This window comes from Nomascus leucogenys, chromosome 5 (genome assembly GCF_006542625.1).
Source record: "Nomascus leucogenys isolate Asia chromosome 5, Asia_NLE_v1, whole genome shotgun sequence".
Lineage (NCBI taxonomy): Eukaryota > Metazoa > Chordata > Mammalia > Primates > Hylobatidae > Nomascus > Nomascus leucogenys.
Window position 1 is genome coordinate 60,814,724 of NC_044385.1, and position 24,932 is coordinate 60,839,655.

Here is a 24,932-nt window from a genome sequence, read left to right on the forward strand (position 1 = left end):
TTGTGGGTGTCATATCAGTATTGCAGGCATCACATCAGTCTTACAGGTGTCATCAGTATTGCAGGCATCAGATCAGTCTTATGGGCATCATATCAGTATTACGGGTGTCATATGAGTCTTAGGAGTGTCATATGAATCTTGTGGGTGTCATATCAGTCTTATGGGTGTCATATCTGTATTGCGGATGTCACATCAGTCTTATGGGCGTCATAGCCCTCTTGCAGTGTCATCTGTATTGTGGGCATCACATCAGTATTGTGGGTGTCACAGCAGTCTTATGGGTGTCACAGCAGTCTTGTTGGTGTCACATCTGTATTGTATCACATTTGTATTGGGGTGTCACATCTGTATTGCACGTGTTGTATCAGTCTATGGCTGTCAGGTCAGTACTGTGGGCATCATAGCCTTATGGGTGTCATATCAGTATTACAATATGTCACGATATGTCACACCAGTATGACACCTCTTCCGAAAACCCTCACAGACATACCTAGACATAGTGCTTTTACAGCTCTCTGTGTATCCCTTAATCCAGTCATGTTGACACCTAGACTTAACTATCACAGTAATTCATGGCAAAAATTTTAGAATTTTAAAAAATTATATAATGAAAGCTTGGGCAACATAGCCATACACTGTCCCTACAAAAATATTTTTAACGATTAGCTGGTCGTGGTGGCACACATGTGTAGTTCCAGTTACTCTGGAGGCTGAGGTGTGTGGATCTTTTGAGCCTAGGAGATTGAGGCTGCAGAGCTGGGATCGTTCCACTGCATTCCAGCCTGGGCAACAGTGTGAGGCGCTCTCAAAAAACAATCAGCAGTACTAGTATTCTTATGAATAAATTTAAACATGGTACAAGACTTGAATATGGAAAATGTCAAAACATGGCTGAAATAAATTCAAGAAAGCATGAATAAATGGAAAGACACTTCATGTTCATAAACTAGAAGACTTAATAATTTTTAAGATGGCAGTACTAAACAAAGCAATCTACAGGTTTATTGCAATTCCTGTTAAAATCCCAAAGTCCTTTTGGCAGAAATCCACAAGCTGATCCTAACATTTATATGAAATTTCAAGGGATCCAGAATAGCCAAAATAATGTCAAAAAAATGACCAACTCAGAAGCTCACATTTCCAAATTTCAAATCTTACTACAAAGCAACAGCAATAAAAACAGCATGATGCTGGAGTAAGGACACATGTATAGATCAATGGAACTGAATGTTGAGTCCAGAAATAAACCCATACTGATTCCTTTTTTTTTTTTTTTTTGAGGCAGGGAGACTCACTCTGTCTCCCAGGCTGGAGTACAGTGGCACGTTTATGGCTCACTGCAGCCTCTATCTCCTGGGCTCAAGTGATTCTCCTGCCTCAGCCTACCAAGTAGCTGGGACTACAGGTATGCACCACCACACCTGGCTAATTTTTTTATTTTTTTGTAGAGGTGGGGTCTTGCTATCTTGCCCAGGCTGGCCTCAAACTCCTGGCCTCAAGTGATACTCCCCTCTTGGCCTCCCAAAGCATTGAGATGATGGGTGTGTGCCACCGTGTCTGGCCTGTTGATTTTTAAAAGTGGATTTTCTTTTCTTTTCTTTTCTTTTTTTTGAAGCAGGGATTCACTCTGTTGCCCAGGTTGGAGTGCAGTGGTGTGAACATGACTAACTGCAGCCTCAACCTCCCAGGCTCAAGCAATCCTCCCTCCTCTGTCTCCCAAGTAACTAGGACTACAGACATGAAACACAACACTCAGCTAATTTTTAAATTATTTGTAGAGACAGGGTTTCCTTGAGTTGCCCAGACTGGCCTCCAACTCCTGGGTTCAAGCAAGCCTCCAACCTCAGCCCCTCAAAGTGCTGGGATTACAGGCATGAGCCACCACCTCCAGCCTGGAATCGTTTTCATAATTACATTCTCATGATTGTTGCTAGTGTCTAGAAATACAACAGATTACCATGTGTTGACATTTTGTGCTATAACTTTGCTGAATTTATTCACTAGTTTTAATAATGTTTTGGGGGTTCCTCATGATTTTCTGTACATAAGATAGATTGCGTGGTCTGTGAATGGACAGTTTTACTGCTTCCTTACAGGTAATGAATGCTCTTTACTTCTTTTTCTCTCCTATTTGTTCTGGATGGAATTTCCAGTACAGTGTTGAATACAGTGATGAAAATGAGCATTGGTGCCCTGTTCCTGATCTCAGGAGTAAAGCATTGGGCCCTAACAATGGAGATGGTGCTAGTTACGGGTTTGGCACAAAGGCTGATTGCTGGGTTAAGAAAATTCCTATCCCTAGTTTGTCAAGTGTTTTTATGATGAAATGGTGTTGACTTTGTTGAAAGTACTTCTTGCATCTATGGAGATGAGTATGTGGGTTTCTTCATTCTGTTTATTTGATGTTTATTTGCAGGGATGGCTTTACTATGCAAAACCAGCTTGATTTTCTGAGAAAAGTATTTAGTGATCATGGTGTGTAATTCTTTAAATATGTGCTAGTATCAATTACAATTATTTTGTTGAGCATTATTAATTGTATAATTATACTAGACATTGATCTATACCTTTCTGTTCTTGTGATGTCATGTCCTAGTGTGATTTAGTCTTAAATTGGGGATGGGTTGGTTTAGTTCTAATTTAGAGTATTAAGGGTTAGAAGTTTGGAAGATAAAATTTAGCAGAAATGGGACGTACCTGAGGGATTGTAGGGAAGCGTGGGATGAGGTCAGGGTCAGAGTCAGGGTTTAGGGGTAGGTAGCAAGATAGTGCCTGTAGCCTTCACCAACAGTAAATTGTATCAGTCCTTTTAATCTTGCAAATAAGGCAGGCAAAGATATTTCAGTGTTGTTTTAATTGTCACCTCCTTGAGTTTCTTGTTGAGGCTCAAACTCAACAGGAGTGCCTGGGAAGAAATTAGGATGCAGGAAGTGAGAAGACTGGAGTGTAACTTTGCAACAGTGCACCAGCCAGTGGCTGAACTGCAGGGGTTCCCAGCTTATCTTAAATTTTGAGGAAAAATAACATGTTTTATACTGTTATCACACAAAGAAACTGGACTTTTTCAAATTTATATGGCTAATTTTATATACTTTCGTTATTATATCATGTAACTGAAAGTTTTTATTTTTTTTCCCTGCTTGGGAAGTTGGCAGAGGGCATGTCTTTGCTGGTGAGTCTGCTCCATATAAGACTTTCTGTATACTTTTTCATTCTTGTTTGATTTTAAGATTTTTATATAAACGCATTTTAGTGTCCTAAGATGTCATAAAATTATCTCACATAAAATTTAAAGAAACAGAATTGTTAGAGGATTATGTAGAAGGCAAAAAGAATGTCATTATTGAAAAGATTTTATAAAACATTTATTTCTAAAAAGTGAGATGTTACTACTAGGCTGTGCTTCTGACTATCCCTTATCATAAATTTTGTTTTATCCACTTTTGTTCACTGTGAAAATCAGTTATATTATTAACATTATATTTAACAAGTTCCATGTGATACCAATGCAATATTTTGAATTTCTGTTTAACTTTGAGGAAATATATCTTAAAATGGGTAAAACTGATTTGGTCTAAGTTTGACCTGAATCATAAAACAGTGGAAAACAATTTTTACCAGGACTTTCAAACTGTCTTCTATTTCCTGTGTGCCTAAGTACATGAATTCATGCACATAATGGGTAAATTTGATGCCCTGTAAGGTGGTGAGAATGTCAAGGTCCCAGTGAATTAAATTATGACACAGAACTGAAGAGCAAATGTCTTGAGGCAAGATGGTGAAGTTGAAGTGTTGTCCTTATCAAATAAGAGTAGAAAGTTTATGGTATTTACGGTTGCTTTGTGAACTGATTATATTCTTTGATCATGTATCAGTTCTTTTATTGTAAAAACACGTGAGTGTTTTATTATTTATGTATGTTAATAAGTTTTCCTATATGGTCAGTCTATCAATATTGTCTTTTGTAACTTCTGTTGCTTTTTTCTTTGAAAAATCTTCTGCCACTCATCCATAAATGTTAATCTATATTTTCTTCTGAAATGTTTATTTGTATAATGGTTTCATTTAAAGGACTAAGCACTTTTATTAGTCTAAAGTGTTTTTTCCTGGAAGTTAGTTTATATTAACACTGTTTTACAAATGAGAAATCAAAACAGTGAAATTCAGAAATACTACAAATCTGTTAAGAAGTGGAATAGGGTTTGGTCTCAGTCAATATACCTTTAATCCCAGGCTGTGCCCTTAGCCGTGAGGTTTAGCCCCAATAATCTTTTTATTTGTGAAGTTACAGAGCTGCACTGCAGAATTTCTTCTAAAAATTTTTTTTAAACTTTAAAGTTCAGAGGCACATGTGCAGGTTTGTTATATAGGTAAACTGATGTTATGGGTGTTTGTTGTACACACTGCAGAATTTCAATCTTCAAACTTTAGTTCATTTGAAATATGGCCCGAATACCATGACTATAAAGCTATTATAAAACAAGACTTTTGTGGCTTAAGTTAGAGATGCTATACATTTTTCGGATACATTTTTCAGTGACAGAGTAGACAACAATGTTAAGGCTTAATATATAACATTAGGACTAGACATTCATTTTATTTTTCTCTTTACTGAGACTTTACCAATATTCCTGCACCAGAGAGCATAGCATAAGTAAGATATCAGAGCTATGAAATTCCAAAGTCCTTAGATAATCATCCTAAAGCATTCCTGCTCAGCTACTTTACTATCCCTCTCTTTTGGAGTTGATTTTGGCGTATGTGTTGTGGTAGTCATGTCTTCTTATTAGTTGATTTTTTCCTGAGCCATTTGTTTAATAATTCCTATCGAATCTCATTGGTTTGTATAGCTTCTGCTATGTTAGTAAGTTCTCGGCCTCCACATTGTTTTCCATTGTTACCTAGTCATTTGGCAACCTTTGAAACCATGGAGACCCTCTGGGGCCAGGGATGTGCAGCGATCAACAGGGGGACAAGGTGATTTACAGAGTGTGTTTTCTTTTTCTCGATTTTTTTTTTCAAAATTCATTCATAAGCAAGAAGATACTTGGCTTAATCCTACAGACAGCAAGAGCCCGTGGGTGTCCCAGGCCCTGCAATCCACGTTTCACCCTTTTTTTTTTTTAAGATGGAGGCCAGGCGCAGTGGCTCACGCCTGCAATCCCAGCACTGTGGGAGACCGAAGCGGGTGGATCACCTGAGGTCGGTAGTTTGAGATCAGCCTGGCTAACATCGTGAAACCCCGTCTCTACTAAATATACAAAATTAGCTGGGCGTGTTGGCGCACGCATGTAGCCTGTAATCCCAGCTACTCCAGAGGCTGAGGCAGGAGAATTCGCTTGAACCCAGGAGGCGGAGGTTGCAGTCAGCCTCGTGATCGCTCCAACTGCACTCCATCCTGGGAGACAGAGCGAGACTGCGTCTCCAAAAAAAAAAAAAAAAAAAAAGATGGAGTCTCGCTCTGTCGCACAGGCTGGAGTGCAGTGGCTCAATCTCGTCTCACTTCAAGCCTCCCGGGTTCAAGCGACTCTCTTGCCTTAGACTCCCGAGTAGCTGGGGACTACAGGCGTCTGCTACCATACCCAGCTATTTTGTATTTTTAGTAGAAACGGGGTTTCACCATGTTGGTCAGGCTGGTCTCAAACTACCGACCTGAAATGATCCGCCCGCCTCGGCCTCCCAAAGGGTTGAGATTACAGGCGTGAGCCACAGCGCCCGGCCCCACTTTCCACTTTTCTACCAAAGCGCCCAGGGTCCGGGTCAAGCAGCCTGGGGCGGCTGCATGGCAGGAGGGTGGCGGCCCTGCTGTGGATCCTGCACCTCAGCACCGCCCGCAGCGGGGAGCCAGGTCTGGCCCCGCAGCTCTGGTAGAGTTCTGGTCCCAGAACCTCCACACCGGGACGCCTTCTGCCTCTCGCCTCCTGCAGGTAGTTCTCCTCGGAGCTCACCGCCTGCCTGCTGAGAGGCGATGGCGGCATCCCCGCCCCTATCGCGCGCCCGAAGCGCAGACCCCAGGCCGAACCCCAGGCCGTGGCCGAGCCAGGTGGTTGGCCGGGCAGCAGCGGCACCAGGCGGTAACCAACCGCCCAGCCCCGACTTGGTGGCCCCCGAGTGCCCGGCGCCCACGACCCTGTGGTCTGGGCTGGGACCAAGGAAGAGCGTGCCCTCAGGCCGGACGGGTTGCGCACTCGTGGCTCTGATGCTGCCTGGGGCGAGCCCTGCCTGCTAATAACGCGGGAATTGCAGCCTCGCTGGCACGCAGAGCCACCGCCAGAGCGTCTGGGGGCTTTCTCCTAGGCCTCAGCATTCTCAAGTTCCAGCCGCTCTAGCCCCGTCCTGCGACAAGACAGCTTTCCCACGGGCTGCCTGTCGTTCTCCATGGCCCAAACGCTGGGCCAACTCCCACGAGGTTTGGCAGAACGCAGGGCCGGTGACAAGCTGTCGCTGACATTGGTGACGCTAGAGCCTTGCACAGGCACGCTCCGTTGCCGTTGACCGGCTCCGAGAGCCGTTGACCACCGGAAGTTGCTGCCACGCGCAGTGAGGAACTGCTGGGCTTTGCGTTCCTCGCTTGGCGTGGCGTTGCTTGGCTGGCACTGGCTTGGCCTTCCTGGCTTGGCTTGGTGCTTACTCTTTGGACAGTTTGGAAACTGCATTTCCGCTTGGAGGTGGTGGCTGAGGTGTTCCATTCGTTAGGAGGCTCCTGAGGCTGTGAAAAGCAGGTGGGGACTGAGGTTTCTAAGAAGCCGACGGCATCTGCCTTGAAGACCTCTGGCTTTGGGAGCAAGATGGGCAAGTGGTGCTGCCGCTGCTTCCCCTGCTGCGGGAGGAGCAGCGAGGACGGCGTGGGCTCTGGAGCGGAGCACAGTGACAGCGCCTTCCTGGAGCCTGGGTACGACGTCTGCCTGGAAGATCTTGGTAATCTCCACAGAGCTGCCTGGAGGGGCAAAGTTCCCAGAGTGGAGCTCATCCTCATGCTCAGGGACCCTGGCTTGGACAAGAGAGACAAGAAGAAGAGGTAATGGGCCGGGCGGGGGCTGGGAGGATGGGGAACTGGGAGAAGCCCCTTCCCTCGGGGATGGGGTGGGGTGCGCCCTCCTGTCACCGGCCCAGCTTTCTGGCCCCCGCAGGCCCCGCAGCACCTGGGATGTGGAATCCTTGTAGGAGTCACAGGGCCCAGGCAGCTTCATGAGCCCCCAAAACGAAAACCACACGCAGCCGCGATTTCCCTGTAGTGCACTTTAGAGACAACTTTAAAGTGATTTAACTTCCAAAATTAAGTCTATATATTTTATTTTTTGTTTATTTTTTGAGACGGAATCTGGCTGTTGTCACCCAGGCTGGAGTGCGGTGGCGCGATTTCTCCCTCCCGGGTTCAAACGATTCTCCTGCGTCAGCCTCCCAAGTAGCTGGGACTACAGGCGCGCACCAATGCGACTGGCTAACTTTTTCCTATTTTTAGTAGAGACGGGGTTTCCCCATGTTGGCCAGGCTGGTCTCGCGCTCCTGACCTTCAGATGATCCGCCCCGCTCAGCCTCCCAAAGTGCTGGGATTACAGGCGTGAGCCATCGTGCCCGGCCCGATATTTTATTTTTAAAGTGCACAGTTTAAAACATGTTATTCACATTATAGAAAAGTGTATAATGAGAGAAATAGTTCCCGTAATATATTAACTTCTGGGCTACAAATTCTTTGGATAAAATCCAATATCCATTTTATATCCATGTATCCCTATGTAAATATATACTTCACTGAGGAACCTTAGAAAGAAACATTAAAGTGGGAAGATGGTTCGTGCTCTTGAATAGGAAGAATTATTTTTCTCAAGATGGGAGCTCTTTCTGCATTTATCAATGTCACCTAACCCAAATAAAAGCACCAAAGTTTTAACATTTAAAAATTACACATGCTGTATTTTATTGTTATGATCACATTAAAATTTTTTGTAATGCAATGAAAACCAATTTGCCTTCGTAGATACCAAAATGTGCTTTTAATTTCTACAAATGGTTTACTAACAGCTGGAAGACGTACATGAATGAGACAGAATACAAAATCCAGAAACACCCAAATATATAAAAGAATTTAGCACTTGATAATGGTGACATTTCATATTAGTAGAAAAAGATGAATTATTTGTAAATGGAGTGTCTGCTGTTTGGAGAAAACTAGCTAAATATGTCACAAAAATAGGTTCCGAATGGAATGTAGATTAAGAATTTTAAGTATACAAAATAAGAAAACCTACCAGAAGAAAACACAAGTGCCTGTTTATACAGATACATTTTTATGTTGACAAAGACCTTCCTAAGGAACTCAGAAGCAAGCATTTTGAAGGTTGGTTTAGCAAAATAGAAATTGAAACACCCCATATATAAGAAAAAAATTGACAAAACACAACAAACTTGCAATGTATTTACAACATACATGTATATACACATACCAGATGAACCATGTATTTTCATTTTACAGAGAATTATTTCAAATCAACAAGGAAATAAGCCTAACTTAAAATTGGGCAAAGTACTTGTTTGCAGCTCTACAGTTGACCCATGCACATAGGAAAACACAGCTCTACAGCTGACCTATGCACATATTTAGTGTTCCTGGTAAGAGAAGGAATTTAAGTTAAAAGAGGATTAAAATACTGTTTTTTATCTACAAAGTTGTGAGGATGAAGAGCAATGGTACTTATAAGGCTGAGTAAAAAGCGTTTTAAGTTGCTGATGGCTTTTCAAATAGACAATTTGGTGGTAAGTGCTACGTTAAAAATGTTTATGCTCTTTATGCAACAATTCCATGGTACTGAAGTATCTTTAGGAAATTATTAGATACATCTAATTCATTTTCCTTAGTACTGCTGAAAATAGCAAGGTTTTAAGAAGAACTGATATAGTGGATTTTATAAACAAATTTCAGTGCACTCATAGGATGGAATAATATGTAGCCATTGAAGGTGCCAATAGATACAGACATATTGAGGGAGAAAAAAAGGAAGAAATAGATAAACAGTTAAGGCTGGTCCTCAGGAAAGCTGCCTGCCTGAAAAGTCACAGCTACAGTGCACAGCTGCAAAATAGAGCAGCTTAGAGAAAAACTCAGATTGCAGAAGCTGCCTGCCTGAGGAATGACAGCCTACAGTGCATCTGCACAGATAAGCAGGCAAGGCAGGCAAAGTCCTATATAGAAGCCCTTTGTTCTTTGTGTGATTAGCGAGGTCCCAGGAAAAAGTTTCCCCCCCTTTTCGGGCATATACACAGTGGGAACTTGCACAGGGAGGAGGGGTGCTTACCTAAAACAAACCCACAGTTGTACGAAAAAGAGAAAGAGTGCTTTATGCTTGCCTAGAGACATACCCACACCTACATAGATGAGGGGGAGTTGTGAAGACAGTTTATAGTTAAGAAAAGTTACTCAAGCAGTTACAGAGATGAGAGCAGTTTTTTATAAAAGCTTTTGAATTCAACTGTAACCTGGCAGTCCACTCAGACTCCCCTCTCCACTGCAGAGAGCTTTATTCTTTGGCTTATTAAACTTTGGCGCCAACCTCACCCTTTGTGTCCATGCTCCTTAATTTTCTTGGTCGTGGACCATAAGCTCTACTACTCTCAGGACCTTCCATCCTTAAAAACTTCATGTTTACCTGCCTACGCTGAGCAAGCTGAGAGACTGAACATTGCAGTATGAGGACGTCTTCCCAGGGGAAGCTTTTCCTCCCTCCTTTCATACAAAAGCATTTCTGAAGGTAGAAAATAGTGAAAGAGAACCTTCAACTGCCATTTTGGAAATTTAAATCCTAATATTAGTCATTGAAAATATGTGATTTACATACATTCTGTAAATCTAAGTACTGAATTAAACAAGCCATAACTATTCATTTGAATCCAGAGTTTCTGTTGGCTTAAACGTTTTTGAAAATAAAAATAAGAATTACTTTGTTTATAAAATTTGTTGTTGTTTTAACCCCAGCCCTCTTTTTCTGTAGTACTTTTTAGAACTAAAATTTATTTAAATGCCAGTCATCTTGGTAGAACTGTCCTAGACCTATTGTATATGTAATATTCTACTTAATGTAAGGCACCATGAATTGTATGATGCCCCATTATTCTTATGTATTAATAAGGGAATTATTTAAGTACTGCCAATTATAGTTGTAATAAATTATGAATTATAAGTGGCATACCAATGTGAGAAATGTTAAAATATGAGAAAATGAGCATGTTAGAATTATTGACATACAATGTCAGCTCTAATCTTTAAAACATACCTCAAAGTGTAGGTATAATTGTATTATTTTACTTAATTAAACTGTCTTTGTTAAGTCGTAGTAATGTAGCAGGATGAGCTGCAGATAAAACGCCTCAGACACCGAGTTAAAGAAGGAAGGGGTTTATTCGGCCGGGAGCATTGGCAAGACTCCTGTCTCAAGAGCCAAGCTCCCTGAGTGAGCAATTCCTGTCCCTTTTAAGGGCTCACAACTCTCAGGGGGTCCGCAGGAGAGTCATGATCAATTGAGCAAGCAGGGGGCACATGACTGGGGGCTGCATGCACTGGTAATCAGATCGGAACAGAACAGGACAGGGATTTTTACATTGCTTCTCCATACAATGTCGGGAATCTATAGATAACATAACTGGTTAGGTCAGGGGTTGATCTTTAACTACCAGGCCCAGGGCATGGCACTGGGCTGTCTGCCTGTGGATTTCATTTCTGCCTTTTAGTTTTTACTTCTTTCTTTGGAAGCAGAAATTGGGCATAAGACAATATGAGGAGTGGTCTCCTCCCTTAGTAATAGCAAAAATTATCATGTCTAATAATTATTGAGCTGTTACTTGTGCTAGGAACTGTTCTAAATGCTTTGCATAGAGTCTCATTTAAGCATCACAGTGGTTTCCAATGAGAGAGCTGCTATCTTCATTCTCATTTTATTGATGAGGAAATTCAGGCACAAAATTGCTAAGCGATAGCTAGGAAGTGACCGAGCTTAAAGTAGGACTGCAGCCCAAGTTGAATGGAATCCAAGGGTCACTATCTTTCTGTTCAAATTGGCTGCTCTTTTATTAATGTAGTGAGTAGTAAGAGCTAATAAATATGGTGCTTTTTTCACAAGAAAATTAAATATTTTTTTGAAGGCAGAGGAATAGCAAGCTATTCAGTGTTTACAATGAATCATTGCATGTTTTTAGATAATGCACTATGACTAAAAAGTCTTCCCACTCTCAGGACTGCTCTACATTTGGCCTGTGCCAAAGGCCATCCAGAAGTGGTAAAACTCCTGCTGCACAGAAACTGTCAACTTCATGTCTTGGATGGGGAAAAGAGGACAGCTCTCATAAAGGTATATAGTAGCCAACTATTGTAGCATGAGATGGATTTGATTTCAATATATAGAATAAAATGAATTTATCTCATTTAAATATAACTAGTTGGTGAAACCTGTGGAATGTTTGTTTTCACTTCCTAGAATTTACAATCTATTTCTTGGTCTAATACTGACAGGCTGTGCAATGTCAGGAAGAGGAATGTGCAACTATTTTGCTAGAGCATGGCACTGATCCAAATATCCCAGATGTCTATGGCAATACTACTCTACATTATGCCATCTATAATGAGGATAAATCAATGACAGAAAAACTACTTTCATATGGTGCAAATATTGAATCAGAAAACAAGGTATAGATCAACTAGTTTTGTTTTCAAAATATTTGAAATACGTTTATTTATTTTTAAACTTTTAATTTCCATAGGTTTTTGGGGAACAGGTGGCATTTGGTTCATGAGTAAGTTCTTAGTAGTGGTGATGTGTGAGATTTTGGTGCACCCATCTCCTGAGCAGTATATACTGAACCCAATTTGTGGCCTTTTATCCCTCACTCCCTTCCCAGCCTTCCCTCCTGAGTCTCCAAAGTCCATTGTGTCATTCTTATGCCATTGCATTCTCATAGCTTAGCTCCCATTATGAGTGAGAACATATGATATTTGATTTTCCAGTCCTGAGTTACTTCACTTAGAAAATAGTCTCCAATCCCATCCAGGTTGTGGCAAATGCCATTAATGCATTCCTTTTTATGGCTGAGTAGTATTCCATTGTATATATATATCACAGTTTCTATAGCCACTCGTTGATTGATGGGCATTTCTTTTAACATTGACCTATGTAAGGGTCAGTATGCCATATTTGGAAGCCAAATCTGAATAAAAAATTTATAAATAATTAAGATTTTATTTTAAATATTGATATTTTTATTTTATCTATTTATTTTTGTACATGAATAAGTTCTTTAGTGGTGATTTCTGCGATTTTGGTGCAACCATCACATGAGCAGTATACACTGTACCCAGTGTGTAGTCTTTTATCCCTCAACCCCCTCCCACTCTTTTTAAATCCCAGAAGTCCATTGTATCATTCTTATGCCTTTGTATCCTCATAGCTTAGCTCCTCCTTATGAGTGAGAACATGTAATGTTTGGTTTTCCATTCCTGAGTTACTTCACTTAGAATAATGGTCTCAAATTCCATTCAGCGTGAATGCCTTTATTTCATTCCTTCTTGTGGCTGAGTAGCAATCTGTGGTGTGTGTATGTGCATATATCTGCTTGTTGATTAATGGATATATGGGCTGGTTTCATATTTTTACAATTGTGAATTGTGCTGATATAAACATGAATGTGCAAGTATCTTTTTTGTTTTTGCTCTTTCACAGGGTGGACTTACACCATTTTTACTTGCGGTACATAAACAAAAACAGCAAATGGTGGAATTTTTAGTAAAGAAGAAAGCAAATTTAAATGCTGTTGACAACTTTAAAAGGTACAGTATGTTGACAAAGAGAGTCAAACTGTAAACTATTTGAAGAAATCTATTCTGAGCCACATATGAGTGACCATGACACAGCCCTCAGGAGGTCCTGAGAACATGGGCCCAAGGTGATGGAGGCACAGCTTGGTTTTGTACATTTTAGGGAGGCATGAGACAGCAATCAAATACATTTAAGAACCACATTGGTTTGATCCAGAAAGGCAGAACAATTCAAAGGGCGGGGGTTCCAGGGTATAGGTAAATTTAAACATTTTCTGGTTGACAATTGGTTAATTGGTTGAGTTTGTCCAAAGACCTGGGAAATGTTCAGGTTAAGATAAAAGACTGTGGAGACCAAGGTTCTTTTGACGTCTTATAGTGGCTGCCCTTAGAGACAATAGATGACCAGTGTTTCCTATTCAGATCTTTAAAAGATGGTAGACTGTTAGCTAATCTCTTTAGAGTTGGGAGGGCCTGGAAGAAAAAGATCTTGCTGTGTTAATAGAGATTCTTTACAAATGCAAATTTTCCTCCACAAAGGACAGCTTTGCAGGGCCATTTCAAACTATGGCAAAGAAATGTGTTTGGGGGTAACATACTTTGATTTTTCCCTTGTCTCATAATGTTATGCCAGAGTGAGACTGGAAAGTAAGTCATGATATATAGGGTTCAATAAAACCCATCTGATGAGAATTTATGGTTTGTAGAGCATGACTCACCAGACCCCTTAGATAGGAATTTGGGCAAGAAAAAAAAATCAGACCTTAGCCCTCAACTAGTTGTTGTTGTTAAACTTGTATTGCTCTAGAGTAGTAACAGTCACTCAAGTCAGAAATAATAAATAAGAAGATTAACTTACAGGGATATAGTAAAAAATACAAATTATCAGTTAAGTAGAAAGACAATTATTTGGACTGAGGAGTATGAAGAACAGCATATATAGGACTCATCTTCTCTTATTATGTTGACTGATGTTTATTATTTGTGATGTGATGTTTTTGTCATATGAACTTTTATTAGCTAAAGGGATTTCATATTAGTTTTGTTAGTTTTCTGAAGTGCAAACTTTTACTTTCTGACTCAATATTGAACAGATTCATAACCCTTTTATAGTGGCTTTTAACTTCTGCTTCTTATATGCTTTTCCATTAAATATGCTCTATTAAACATAAATAGGAGTGGGAAATCATTTTGCCTTTTGGAGGACTCTGCTCTAAGTTGCATTCTTTGAAGTATGTTGATGACATGTTGTTTCTACATGACAGTTAATTGCTATTACCAGATACTGTGGGTTCATCTTTTTTTTTTTTTTATCTCTAGTGTATTTTGATGTTTATATTTTTAGTTTGTGTGGGCAGAGGGAGTGAAGATAGTTTTTAAGTGGATACACTTTTCCTTTAATGAAGGAAAGTTGTAGGTGGCTGATAAAGAGAATAGAGCTAAGCTTTAGATTCTTACAAGACTGGGTTTAATTCCTAGCCTTCCCACTTGCTAGGTGTGTGACGTTGCTGTTTTCATGCTGCTAATAAAGACATACCTGAGACTGGGTAATTTATAAAGGAAAGAGATTTAATTTACTCACCATTCTGCACGGCTAGGGAGGCCTCACAATCATGGTGGAAGGCGAATGAGGAGCAAAGTCTTACATGGCAGCAGGCAAGAGAGCTTGCGCAGGGGAACTTCCATTTATAAAACCATCAGATCTCATGAGACTTACTCTCTACCATGAGAAAAGTATGGGGGAAAGTGCCCCTATGATTTAATAATCTCCACCTGGTCCTGCCCTTGACACGTGGGGATTGCTACAATTCAAGGTGAGATTTGGGTGAGGACACAGCCAAACCACATCACCTTGGAAACATTACTTATCACCAAATATGTTGTCCTGTATGAAAAGGAGGATAATATATCCTTCATGGGTGGCTGTGTGTAAGTAAGAAAGATTATACATATAGCACTTAATGTGGTTCCTAGCACATGCTAGGTTACCATCATCATTAACTGAAAATCCTATGACTACTATTATTACCATAATTATTAATATTATTGCTTTCACCTTCTAGACAGTTCTTACTGATAGGTCCCTTAGCTTATTTTTAATCACAACATGTAAGTCCAGGAAAGCAGTGGAGAAATCTTTACTTAAAACTTTGCCTACTTTAGATAAGTGACCACAGCATGGTTTCTTGCCCATCAAAGGACTTTATTTAGCAACTTCTATTATGTAATAGTTGACTGGGACAAGAGGCTTCCTTTTTGTCCCTTTCTTGTAGCCTTGGTGGTAATTTACAAAGATAAATGCTTCTGCACCTCTGATGCTTATGTATGTTAATACATGTAAATGTATAATTCTACATGGACAGGCAAGATATTAAATTGGTAAGGTATACCAAATTAGCTTTTAAAATTTAGAGTCCCTAAAAGTGAAGGTTATCTCTCTGTTATTTTAGAACAGCCCTCATACTTGCTGTACGTTGTGGATCAGAAATTATGGTCAACATTCTTCTTCAGCTAAATATTGATGTCTTTTCTCAAGATATGTATGGACGGACAGCAGAAGATTATGCTGTTTCTAGTCATTATATTAAGTAAGTGTTTACATTGAAAGGCTATTAACACTAAAATTTTAAGGTTTAAAATACTTATAACTATTAAATCTTATACATCATATGATATTTCTTAGTTCAGTTCAGGAAAGGCAGTGATTTAGTCTACTTCATCAGCCAGAAATCAAGCAAAAGGCTAGACTAGATAGAAGTGGCAATTGATGCAGGATTCTTTATCTCAGGACTTTTAACCTTTATCTTTAGGAATCTCAATGTTGTCCATTTTATTCCAAGAGTAACCCTTGTACAAGGGATACAAATAGTGTAACATTTTTGATTTTTCTAATTAGTTATTTGGGTATTGAAATGGACAGTTTAGTAGAAAGTCTTGTACTGTCTTCTGTGGGCTATCTCCTGTATCCTCCTCTTTGATTTTTTCGGGAACCGAAGTGGTTCCTTAAGTCCAAGGTAGAAAATCTTTTTACAAGTCAGAAGGAGGAGAGAAAAAGAACATTCTAGTCATTCTGTTCTTTCTGTCGATCCTGTTGCTGCATTGATGCCATTGAAACCAGTCTTGCAGTCTACTAATGATTGACCTTTGCTACCAGGATGCCCTTACTGGATTCAGAACCCTCAGTCCTCATGGTGATCCATGCATAGATTTCAAATTTACAACTGTTTTAGTTCACATACCTAAGCTTATGTGTTCCCATTGTTCCTACGCCATTGTTCCCAAAGCACCAGCACCCAGTTCGGGCAGCTGGGCCTTCTAGCTTTAACCACAAACAGTGAGCACAGTGACTCTTCTCCCCACATGTAAAACCTATGTGGAACCCACATCTTAGCCTAGACATAGCTAAGACCTTCATGGTATGTTATCCTTTGAAGCCCTTGTTTTGACGTTTTCTTTAGTGTGAGTATTAGTTGGGGTTGTTCTAAACTGCCAGAGAGGTTCAAATCATGTTGTAGAAAGACATCAGAGTTTCTTTTCTTTGCTACCAGATCTGTACCCTGAAGCTCCTTTTAATCCTTATAATGTCTTTTCTTGGGTGGTAAAAAGTCTCATTATCACCCTTATGCAGAGCAGTGGGCACCAACTTGTGGATGGCCCCTCAAGACAATTGTTTTCCACAGTATTGAAAATCTCCCAAACTGCTTGCATCTCTACCTGAAATTTTAAAAATATTTTCAAATTTTACCTCATAGGAAGCCATTCAGTAGAATTCTTGGAATCTCGGTAGGTTAGTTGGATTGATCAGAGCCAAGGCTCATCTGTGACTCATCACTATCCATATAGAAAAGTAGGGCTTTGTGCTTGCTTTGGCAGCACATATCCTAAAATTGGAACAATACAGAGAAAATTAGCATGGCCCCTGCATAAGGATGACACACAAATTTTTAAAGTGCTACATATCTTGCACAGTCACTGGAAGATCATGTGACTATTTGCTGACTAGCCCTGAGGAGACAGTGTGAGTCTTTGTGATTTGCACTACAAAAATATTCATGTAAGGTGATCTATGAGATAAGAACGAAGCTGAGTAACACGTGAGATGTTGTGTGGAAATATATTGTGAGTATGTACCTCAGAAATAAGAAAATGTCAACATACATCTCCTTTACATATACATTTTGTCTTCCATGTCAGTTGGAAATGAATGTGGAGATTAAGCATCACTGTAACAAAGGTCTGCTGATTCAGAGTTTGAGTCTGTAGAGAAGGAATAGTAGTGTAAGCCAGGTTTTGACATTCAGAGTTTCTTTTCTTTGCTACCAGATCTGTACCCTGCAGCTCCTTTTTATCCTTATAATGTCTTTTCTCAGGTGGTAAAAAGTCTCAAATCTCCCTTATGCAGAGGGTGATATTGAGAGTCCCTGAATTACAAGCTACAAAGAATGAGACAACTAATAAGCAAAATTAGGACTCTTATTTTTTTGTAAAATTAGGACTTAAAAACATTTTCTGAAAACTGCAATGTATGAATATTAGAACCTATGAAAAAATACACATTAAGTTTTATTTGGAATTCCAAGATAGTTTCAGCAATAAAGCTTAAGAACAGATTATTTTATTGCTTCATCTTTAAAAAATGTTAATCTCATTAAATCTCTATAATCACCTACTGAAATAAGGCAACAAAATCCTCACTTTTTAGAATAATTTAATATATTTGGTAAATATTTTATATTGGTATTAAAATATTAATAGTAATTTTATTTATTTTTTATACATAGAATTTGCCAACAACTTTCTGACTACAAAGAAAAAAATATACCAAGAAACACTTCTAAACATAGCAATCTAGGTAAGACTTCTGATAGTGAATTACTCTTGGTGCTTGTACCATAGATAAAAAAGTAAGAGAAGTTTAAGAAATTCCTTTGTAAATTGCACATTCTTAATTTTTTCTCAGTAGATTTCAGAAATATTTAAGAACTTCATTGTAGGTAATTTATAATCGCAAACAGTATTGTCTGAAAAAATTTATTTAATTATGGTTCCTAAAATTCTGTATAATATCTCTGTATAAATAAGAAAAAAAAGACTTTTAGGATGTTGTATATTTTCTTTATAGTCATATTATAAATTGAAGTTGTTATAAAATTGAATATTCTATTTAATTAGTAAACTAAGTGGTTTGCATTTAGTAAGTGAATATTATAGTTGGTCCTTGAACAGTGTGGGATTTAGGGTTGCCAATCCCTTATGCAGTTGAAAATTTGTGTATGATTTTTTATTTTCCCCAAAACTTAGCTACTAATAGTCTACTGTTGACCAGAAACGTTACTGATAACATAGTCAGTTAAGACACATTCGGTCTGGTATATATATTGTATACTGTATTCTTAAGATAAAGTAAACTAGAGAAGGTAAACTGTTATGAAGATAATCATATGGAAAAAAAATATATGTCCTATTCATTAAGTGGAAGTGGATCATGGTAAGTCTTTATCCTCATAGTTTTCAAATTGAGTAAGCTGAGGAAAAGGAGAAAGAGCAGTATTGGTCTTACTGTCTGAGGTGCCAGAAGTGGAAGAAAATCTGTGTATAAGTAGACCCCTGCAGTTTAAATTACAGACATTCAACTTCTCCAACACACTAGATTTTTATTCAGCCACAATTCACCATTCAACTCCTGACTCAAGCCTGTTCACAATCTAGTATCTAGCTTCACTAGAGAAGCTATTGAAACTGTGGGACACAGTGTTTTGTGTCACTAAAAAAGTAACTATCTTTAAAATTGAAAACCCAACAACACCTTTTTGTTACCATAAACAAATGGCAATAAGAACTGCAAAACTTAGCCAGTGTGCACCAATACCAATAGGAAATTATTTTTCAAAGATACCTGCTGAGTCCAGAAGTCAGAAAAGCAATTCCTTATTAAGAAGCATAGGCCATGTTACATATTCTTCTAGCAACAAGGTCACACCATTATTGACTTCATTATTCCTAATTTAAAATCGAATGCCATATATTAACTTACTTAGAACAAGATGTGTTCTTCTACCTGCTGGTTAATTGTCATGATAAAAGTAGTTTTGTTTGAACGAGATACTGATATCATTAGCCAAAAGCTTATCATAATCAATATTCAAATTGCCCAACTATAGGCTCAACAAATGATAACAAAAGTACAAAAATGTTTCACAATAACAAAAATGCTACTTTGCTATCTGCATGTAACACCTAATACATTGTACAATCTGAACAGTATCAGTACACCTTTAATTTCTTGCATATTTATCAAAGAACTTCTGTAAGTTAGATTTTGCATGTTGCAGAAGACAAAGATGGGGTAGACAGGCCAGGCCCGGTGGCTCACGCTTGTAATCCCAGCACTTTGGGAGGCCGAGGCGGGCGGATCACGAGGTCAGGAGATCGAGACCACGGTGAAACTCCGTCTCTACTAAAAATACAAAAAATTAGCCAGGCGTGGTGGCTGGCGCCTGTAGTCCCAGCTACTCGGAGAGGCTGAGGCAGGAGAATGGCGTGAACCCGGGAGGCGGAGCTTGCAGTGAGCCGAGATTGCGCCACTGCACTCCAGCCTGGGCGACAGAGCGAGACTCCGTCTCAAAAAAAAAAAAAAAAAAAGATGGGGTAGACATAGTTTTGGTGTTTAAGGTGCTCATGATAGAATAGAACTGTCTCTATTTGATTTGTGTTTTTTCAACAGAATTTCCAAAAAAAACCGTGTTTTTATTCATTTATTGAGCTTTCCACTTAAGAAATAACTATCAAGTGTCTTTTAGATGTGAAGCATTTTTCTAATGTCACAGAATACAAACATTTAAAAATACAGTCAGGGCTGGGCATGGTGGCTGACACCTGTAATCCCAGCACTTTGAGAGGCTGAGGCAGGTGGATCACTTGAGGCCAGGAGTTTGAGACCAGCGTGGCCAACATGGTGAAATGCCGTCTCTACTGAAAATACAAAAATTAGCCGGGCATGGTGGTGCATGCCTGTAATCTCAGCTACTTGGGAGGCTGAGGCACAAGAATCATTTGAATCTGGGAGGCAGAGGTTGCCATCAGCTGAGATTATGCCACTGCTCTCCAGCCTGGGTGACAGAGCAAGACTCTGTTTCAAAACAAACAAAAAAAAAACTACAGGCAGGAGCTTTATTATCATCTTTATTATTTGCTACTTTATTAAGTGCTTACTGTGTGCCAAGATGCCCTCTGGAAGCTTATAATTGTCACTTATTATGTATTTATTGTTCAGCATGTGCCAGACACTTCATGTGGTCAGAAATGAGAGCTTTAAGTGGGTAGGATTTAAGGTAAGAATGCAGGGTTAGTAGAACTTTTTTAGGTAAAGAAGCAGAGAATGTTGTTTAAAGAAGGAATATCTAACAAGATTGTATGGCAAAACTAACATCTAATGAGATTGCCCTTTTGGCAGAAGGAATATCTAATGAGATTGTGTGTTTGGCAGAAGGAACATCTAAGGAAGTTGTGGCAGAAGGAGCAGCAAGTGCAAAAGGTAAGATGCTTAAGTGAACTTTGCAGGGTTTATGAGCACTTCACTTTTGCTAGTGTGAAAAGTGTGAGATGTGAGTGGTTGGGAATAAAGTGAATATCTAGCTAAGGCAAGTTTATGACTGACTTTTTTATACTATAGAAATGAGTAGATCTTATCCTGTAGACCATGGGAAATTTACCAGGTAGAATGCTTTGGGCTGAAAACACTTAGATGAGATAAGTAACAGTGGCTAAAACAGTAGGGACCAGTGTTGTTTTGGTGGTTCGGTGATACCATCAGATCCCACTTGTCCTTCTTTCAGCTGTGCTGTTGGCCATGTATTGTTCATGTCCCCTTTCATGATTGGCTAATTAGCAACAGCTCCAAAAATCGTGTTCTCACAATATAATATGTAAAGGCTAGAAGGGCTGATTTTCTTCACATGTTTCTTTGAAACAGAGAGAAATCTCGGAATTATGCAGCGGACTTCCTGCAACATTTTGTGGGCTGGGTTACATCACATGTTTTTTCCTAACCAGGCACTGGGAAAGCAAATGTAGTTACTGTGATTAGCTTAGAATAACTGTTTCTCTTTTTGGAGCTGGGGAAGCATATTAGGATGCTAAATATCCAGATACTCTTGTGTTTCTCCAGCAAGAAAGAAAAAGAAATGGCTGTTGAGTAGGGAGCCAGCAATGTTTGCTGTATGGATTTATTGGAGAATTTTGAGCAGGGCAGTCACAATATTTGATTTGAGTATTAGGGCATTCTGTTCATGGTATAAAGCAGAGATTGGCAAGCTTTTACTGTAAAGGGCCAGGTGGGTAATATTTTAGATCATGTGGTCTCTGTCATATTTACTTAACCCTGCCATTGTAGTGTGAAAGCAGTCATAGATAATATGTTAGCAAATTGGCATAACTGTGCTCTAATAAAACTTTATTTATAAAAGCATAAGGCAGACCAGATTTGGCCAGTGGGCCAGTAGTTTGCTAACTTCTCATATAGAGGATAGATGGAAGGTAACTATGTAAAGAGACTGGGTGACAAAGGAAGCTTTTGCAGTAATTAGAGCTATAGTTTCCTTGTCACCAATTCTTGGACGAGCATCAATCTATTATGAGGTTTTTACCCATCCATGGTGAAATAAATTTAGGAAGCTTAGTGTATTAGTCCATTCTCACATTGCTATATAGAAATACTCAAGACTGGGTAATTTATAAAGAAAAGAGGTTTAATTGCCTCATGGTTCCACAGGCTGTACAGGAAGCATGGCAGCATCTGCTTCTGGGGAGGCCTCAGGGAGATTTGACTCATTGTGCATGGCAAAGCAGGAGCAGGCATCTTCACCTGGCTGTAGCAGGAGGAAGAGAGAGGGGAGGTGCTGTACACTTTTAAACAACCAGATCTCATGATAACTCATTCACTTACTATCATGAGAACAACACCAAGGGGATGGTGCTAACCAATTCATGAGAACTCTGCCCCCATGATTCAGTCACCTTTCACCAGGCCCCACCTCCAACACTGAGTATTACAATTTGACATGAGATTTGGTGGGGACACAATTCTAAACCATATTATTCCACCCCTCCCCTGGTCCCTCCAAATCTCATGTCCTTCTCACATTGCAAAATACAATCATCCCTTCCCAGCAGTCCCCCAAGTCTTAACTCATTCCAGCATTATCTCTAAAGTCCAAAGTCTCATCTGAAACAAGGCAACTCCTTTCCGCCTGTGAGCCTATAAAATAAAAAACAAGTTAGTCGCTTCCAAGATACAATGGAGTCATAAGCCTTGGGTAAACACTCCTGTTCCAAAAGGGAGAAATTGGCCAAAATAGAGGGGATGCAAGCCCTTCACAAGTCTGAAACCCAGTGGGGCCATTATTAAATCTTAAAGCTCAAACAAAAATCTCCTTTGACACCCTATCTCACATACAGGGCACACTGGTGCAAAGTGTGGGCTCCCCAAACCGAAGCAGTGCTGTCTCTGTGGTTTTGCAGGGTTCAGTCCCTATGTCTGCTCTCATAGGCTGGCATTGAGTGCCTGCAGCTTTTCCAGGTGCATAGTACAAGCTTCTGGGAGATTTACCATTCTGTGGTCTGGAGGACAGTGGCCTTTTTTTTTCACAGCTCCACTAGGCAGTGCCCCAGTGAGGACTCTGTGTTGGGATCCAATCCCACATTTCCCGTTTGCACTGCCCTAGTAAAGTTCTCTATGAGGGCTCTGTCCCTGCAGCATGCTTCTGCCTAGACATTTAGGCTTTTCCATACATCCTCTGAAATCTAGGTGGAGGCTCTAAGCCTCAGCTGTTTCACTCTGTGCACCTGCAGGCTTCATACCACGTGGATGCCATCAAGGCTTATGGTTTGCATCCTCTAAAGCAGTGGCCTAAGGTATACCTGTACCCCTTTGATCCAAGGCTAGAGCTGGAGTGGCTAGTACACAGGGAGTCTTTTCCTGAGGCTGTGCAGGGTGTCAAGGCCCTGGCCCTAACCCATGAAACCATTCTTTTATCCTAGGCCTCTGGGCCTGTGATGGGGAGGGGCTGCTGCAAAGGTCTCTGAAATGCCACTGAGGCCTTTTCCCCATTGTCTTGGATATTCACACTTGGTTTCTTTTTTTCTTATGCAAATTTCTTCAGCCTCCTTGAATTCCTCCCCTGAAAATGGGCTTTTCTACCATATGGCCAGGCGGCAAATTTTCCAAACTTTTATGCTCTGCTTCCCTTTTAAATAAATATATTTTAAATATCTCATTTTCAGGTTGGTTTGTTTGTTTTTTTTCTCATTCATGTGAGCATACGCTGTTAGAAGCAGCCAGGCCACACTTGAATGTTTTGCTGCTTAGAAATTTCTTCTGTGAGATACATTATGTCATCATTTTCAAGTTCAAAGTTCCACAAATCTCTAGGGCAGGGGCATAATGCAGCTAGGCTCTTTGCTAATACACAACAAAAGTGACCTTTGCTCCAGTTCTCAATAAGTTTTTCATCTCCATCTGAGACCTCTTCAGCCTGGACTTTATTGTCCAAATCACTGTCAGCATTTTGGTCACAATTTAACAAGTCTCTAAGAAGCTCCAGAGTGTCCCTAATCTGTCTTCTTCTGAGCCTTACACACTCTTTCATCCTCTTCTCCTTAACCCAGTTCCAAAGTCACTTTCACATTTTCAGGCATCTTTATAGAAATACCCCAGCCTTGGTACCAGTTTTCTTTATTAGTTCCTTCTCGCATTGCTGTTTAAAAATACCCGAGACTGGGTAATTTATAAATAAAAGAAATTTAATTGGCTCATGGTTCTGCAGGCTGTACAGGAAGGATGGCAGCATCTGCTTTTGGGGAGGCCTCAGAAAGCTTTTATTCATGGCAGAAGGCAAAGCAGAATCAGGCATCCTCACATGGCCAGAAGAGGAGGAAGAGACAGAGAGGGGAGTTGTTACACAATTTTAAACCACCAGATTTCATGATAACTCACTATCATGAGAACAGCACTAAGGGGATGGTACTAACCCGTTCATGAGAACTCCACCCCCATGATCCAATCACCTCCCACCAGGCTGCAACATCAACAATGAAGATTACAATTTGACATGAGATTTGGTGTGGACACAGATCCAAATCATACCACTTAGTTATTAATTTTAACATGTTGGTTCTTTAAACTGGTATTATGCCTTTTTCATTTGTTTTGCTTAATTTTTTAGATGTAAGAAATATAATTTTTTTTTCTATAAAAGCTTATGTTTAGGAAATAGTAACATAAAATGTAAACTTTTTTTTTATGTTTATATTCCCAGTGGCAGTGGAAATATAAAACAGAGACAGAAAGGAGGTACAGTTAATATAACTTAGTGATTATTGAAGGGAAAAAGTTAGGGGCAGAGAAAAATCTCAGATAATTACTAGGTTTCCAGGTTGTACACTAGCGTTTAACCTGGACATGAGTAAGAAGTAGGAAATTTTCAGGTGAATAAAGAGCAAAGAGCAGCAAGTCAACAGGAATGATTCCTTTTTTTTTTTTCTATGCATGTTCAGTTTAATGAAATATTCATATAGGATATTTTCAGTAGGTAAATGGATAATCAGCTTTTATAGCTAGAGATAACTCTGAGGTCAGAGATTTAGACATGGAATAATCTTTTCATAATTATTAGGCAAAGTCGAAGAATTGAATGAGCCTGTCCACTGTGGGAAAGATGTAGAATGAGAAGGAGGCCAGTTACAAAACCCTGGGAATGTGAACATTTCCTAGAGGAAAAGGAGTTAGTAAGGAAGACTTAGCAGTGGCTAAAGAAAAAAGGAGACAAAGTGATGCTGCAAATTTTTTTTAAATGAGAATTTCAAGGAGGGAGTATCAATTCTGACAAGTACAGTAACTAAAAAATAAATTAGATTAACCTTTTGAAAGCTCTCTCATGCTACTTTTTTCAAAAGAACAATTTTAGAGTCACAAAGTCTATTATTTATGATTGGTACTTCTGGAGTTCCAATACGGAAGGATGTACCTACCAAGATCCTACTTAACTTTTTTTATAACTGCAGCAGCTACCTTCACAAGGGGAGGAAACTGGTCTAGACTGGTGAGTTCACATGCCAACATTTTTTCAGAACTTTC

General features: G+C 39.7%; 1 protein-coding gene and 1 non-coding gene across 2 annotated transcripts in view; both read left to right on the plus strand.

The window, feature by feature from the left end:
- The first annotated feature begins 6,378 nt into the window (after window positions 1-6,378).
- The window catches only part of LOC100607171 (POTE ankyrin domain family member A), a 52,459-nt gene continuing 33,905 nt past the window's right edge, over window positions 6,379-24,932 (plus strand). Inside the window, exons 1-8 of the mRNA XM_012506690.1 lie at window positions 6,379-6,453; window positions 6,723-7,018; window positions 11,225-11,339; window positions 11,501-11,674; window positions 12,705-12,811; window positions 15,250-15,387; window positions 17,581-17,651; window positions 20,253-20,333. Coding sequence (XP_012362144.1) covers window positions 6,379-6,453; window positions 6,723-7,018; window positions 11,225-11,339; window positions 11,501-11,674; window positions 12,705-12,811; window positions 15,250-15,387; window positions 17,581-17,651; window positions 20,253-20,333 — 1,057 coding nt within the window. The remainder of the gene's footprint in view (window positions 6,454-6,722; window positions 7,019-11,224; window positions 11,340-11,500; window positions 11,675-12,704; window positions 12,812-15,249; window positions 15,388-17,580; window positions 17,652-20,252; window positions 20,334-24,932) is intronic.
- On the plus strand, window positions 16,657-16,763 carry LOC115835247. The gene has a single exon (XR_004030239.1). It is a non-coding gene; the product is annotated as a U6 spliceosomal RNA (small nuclear RNA).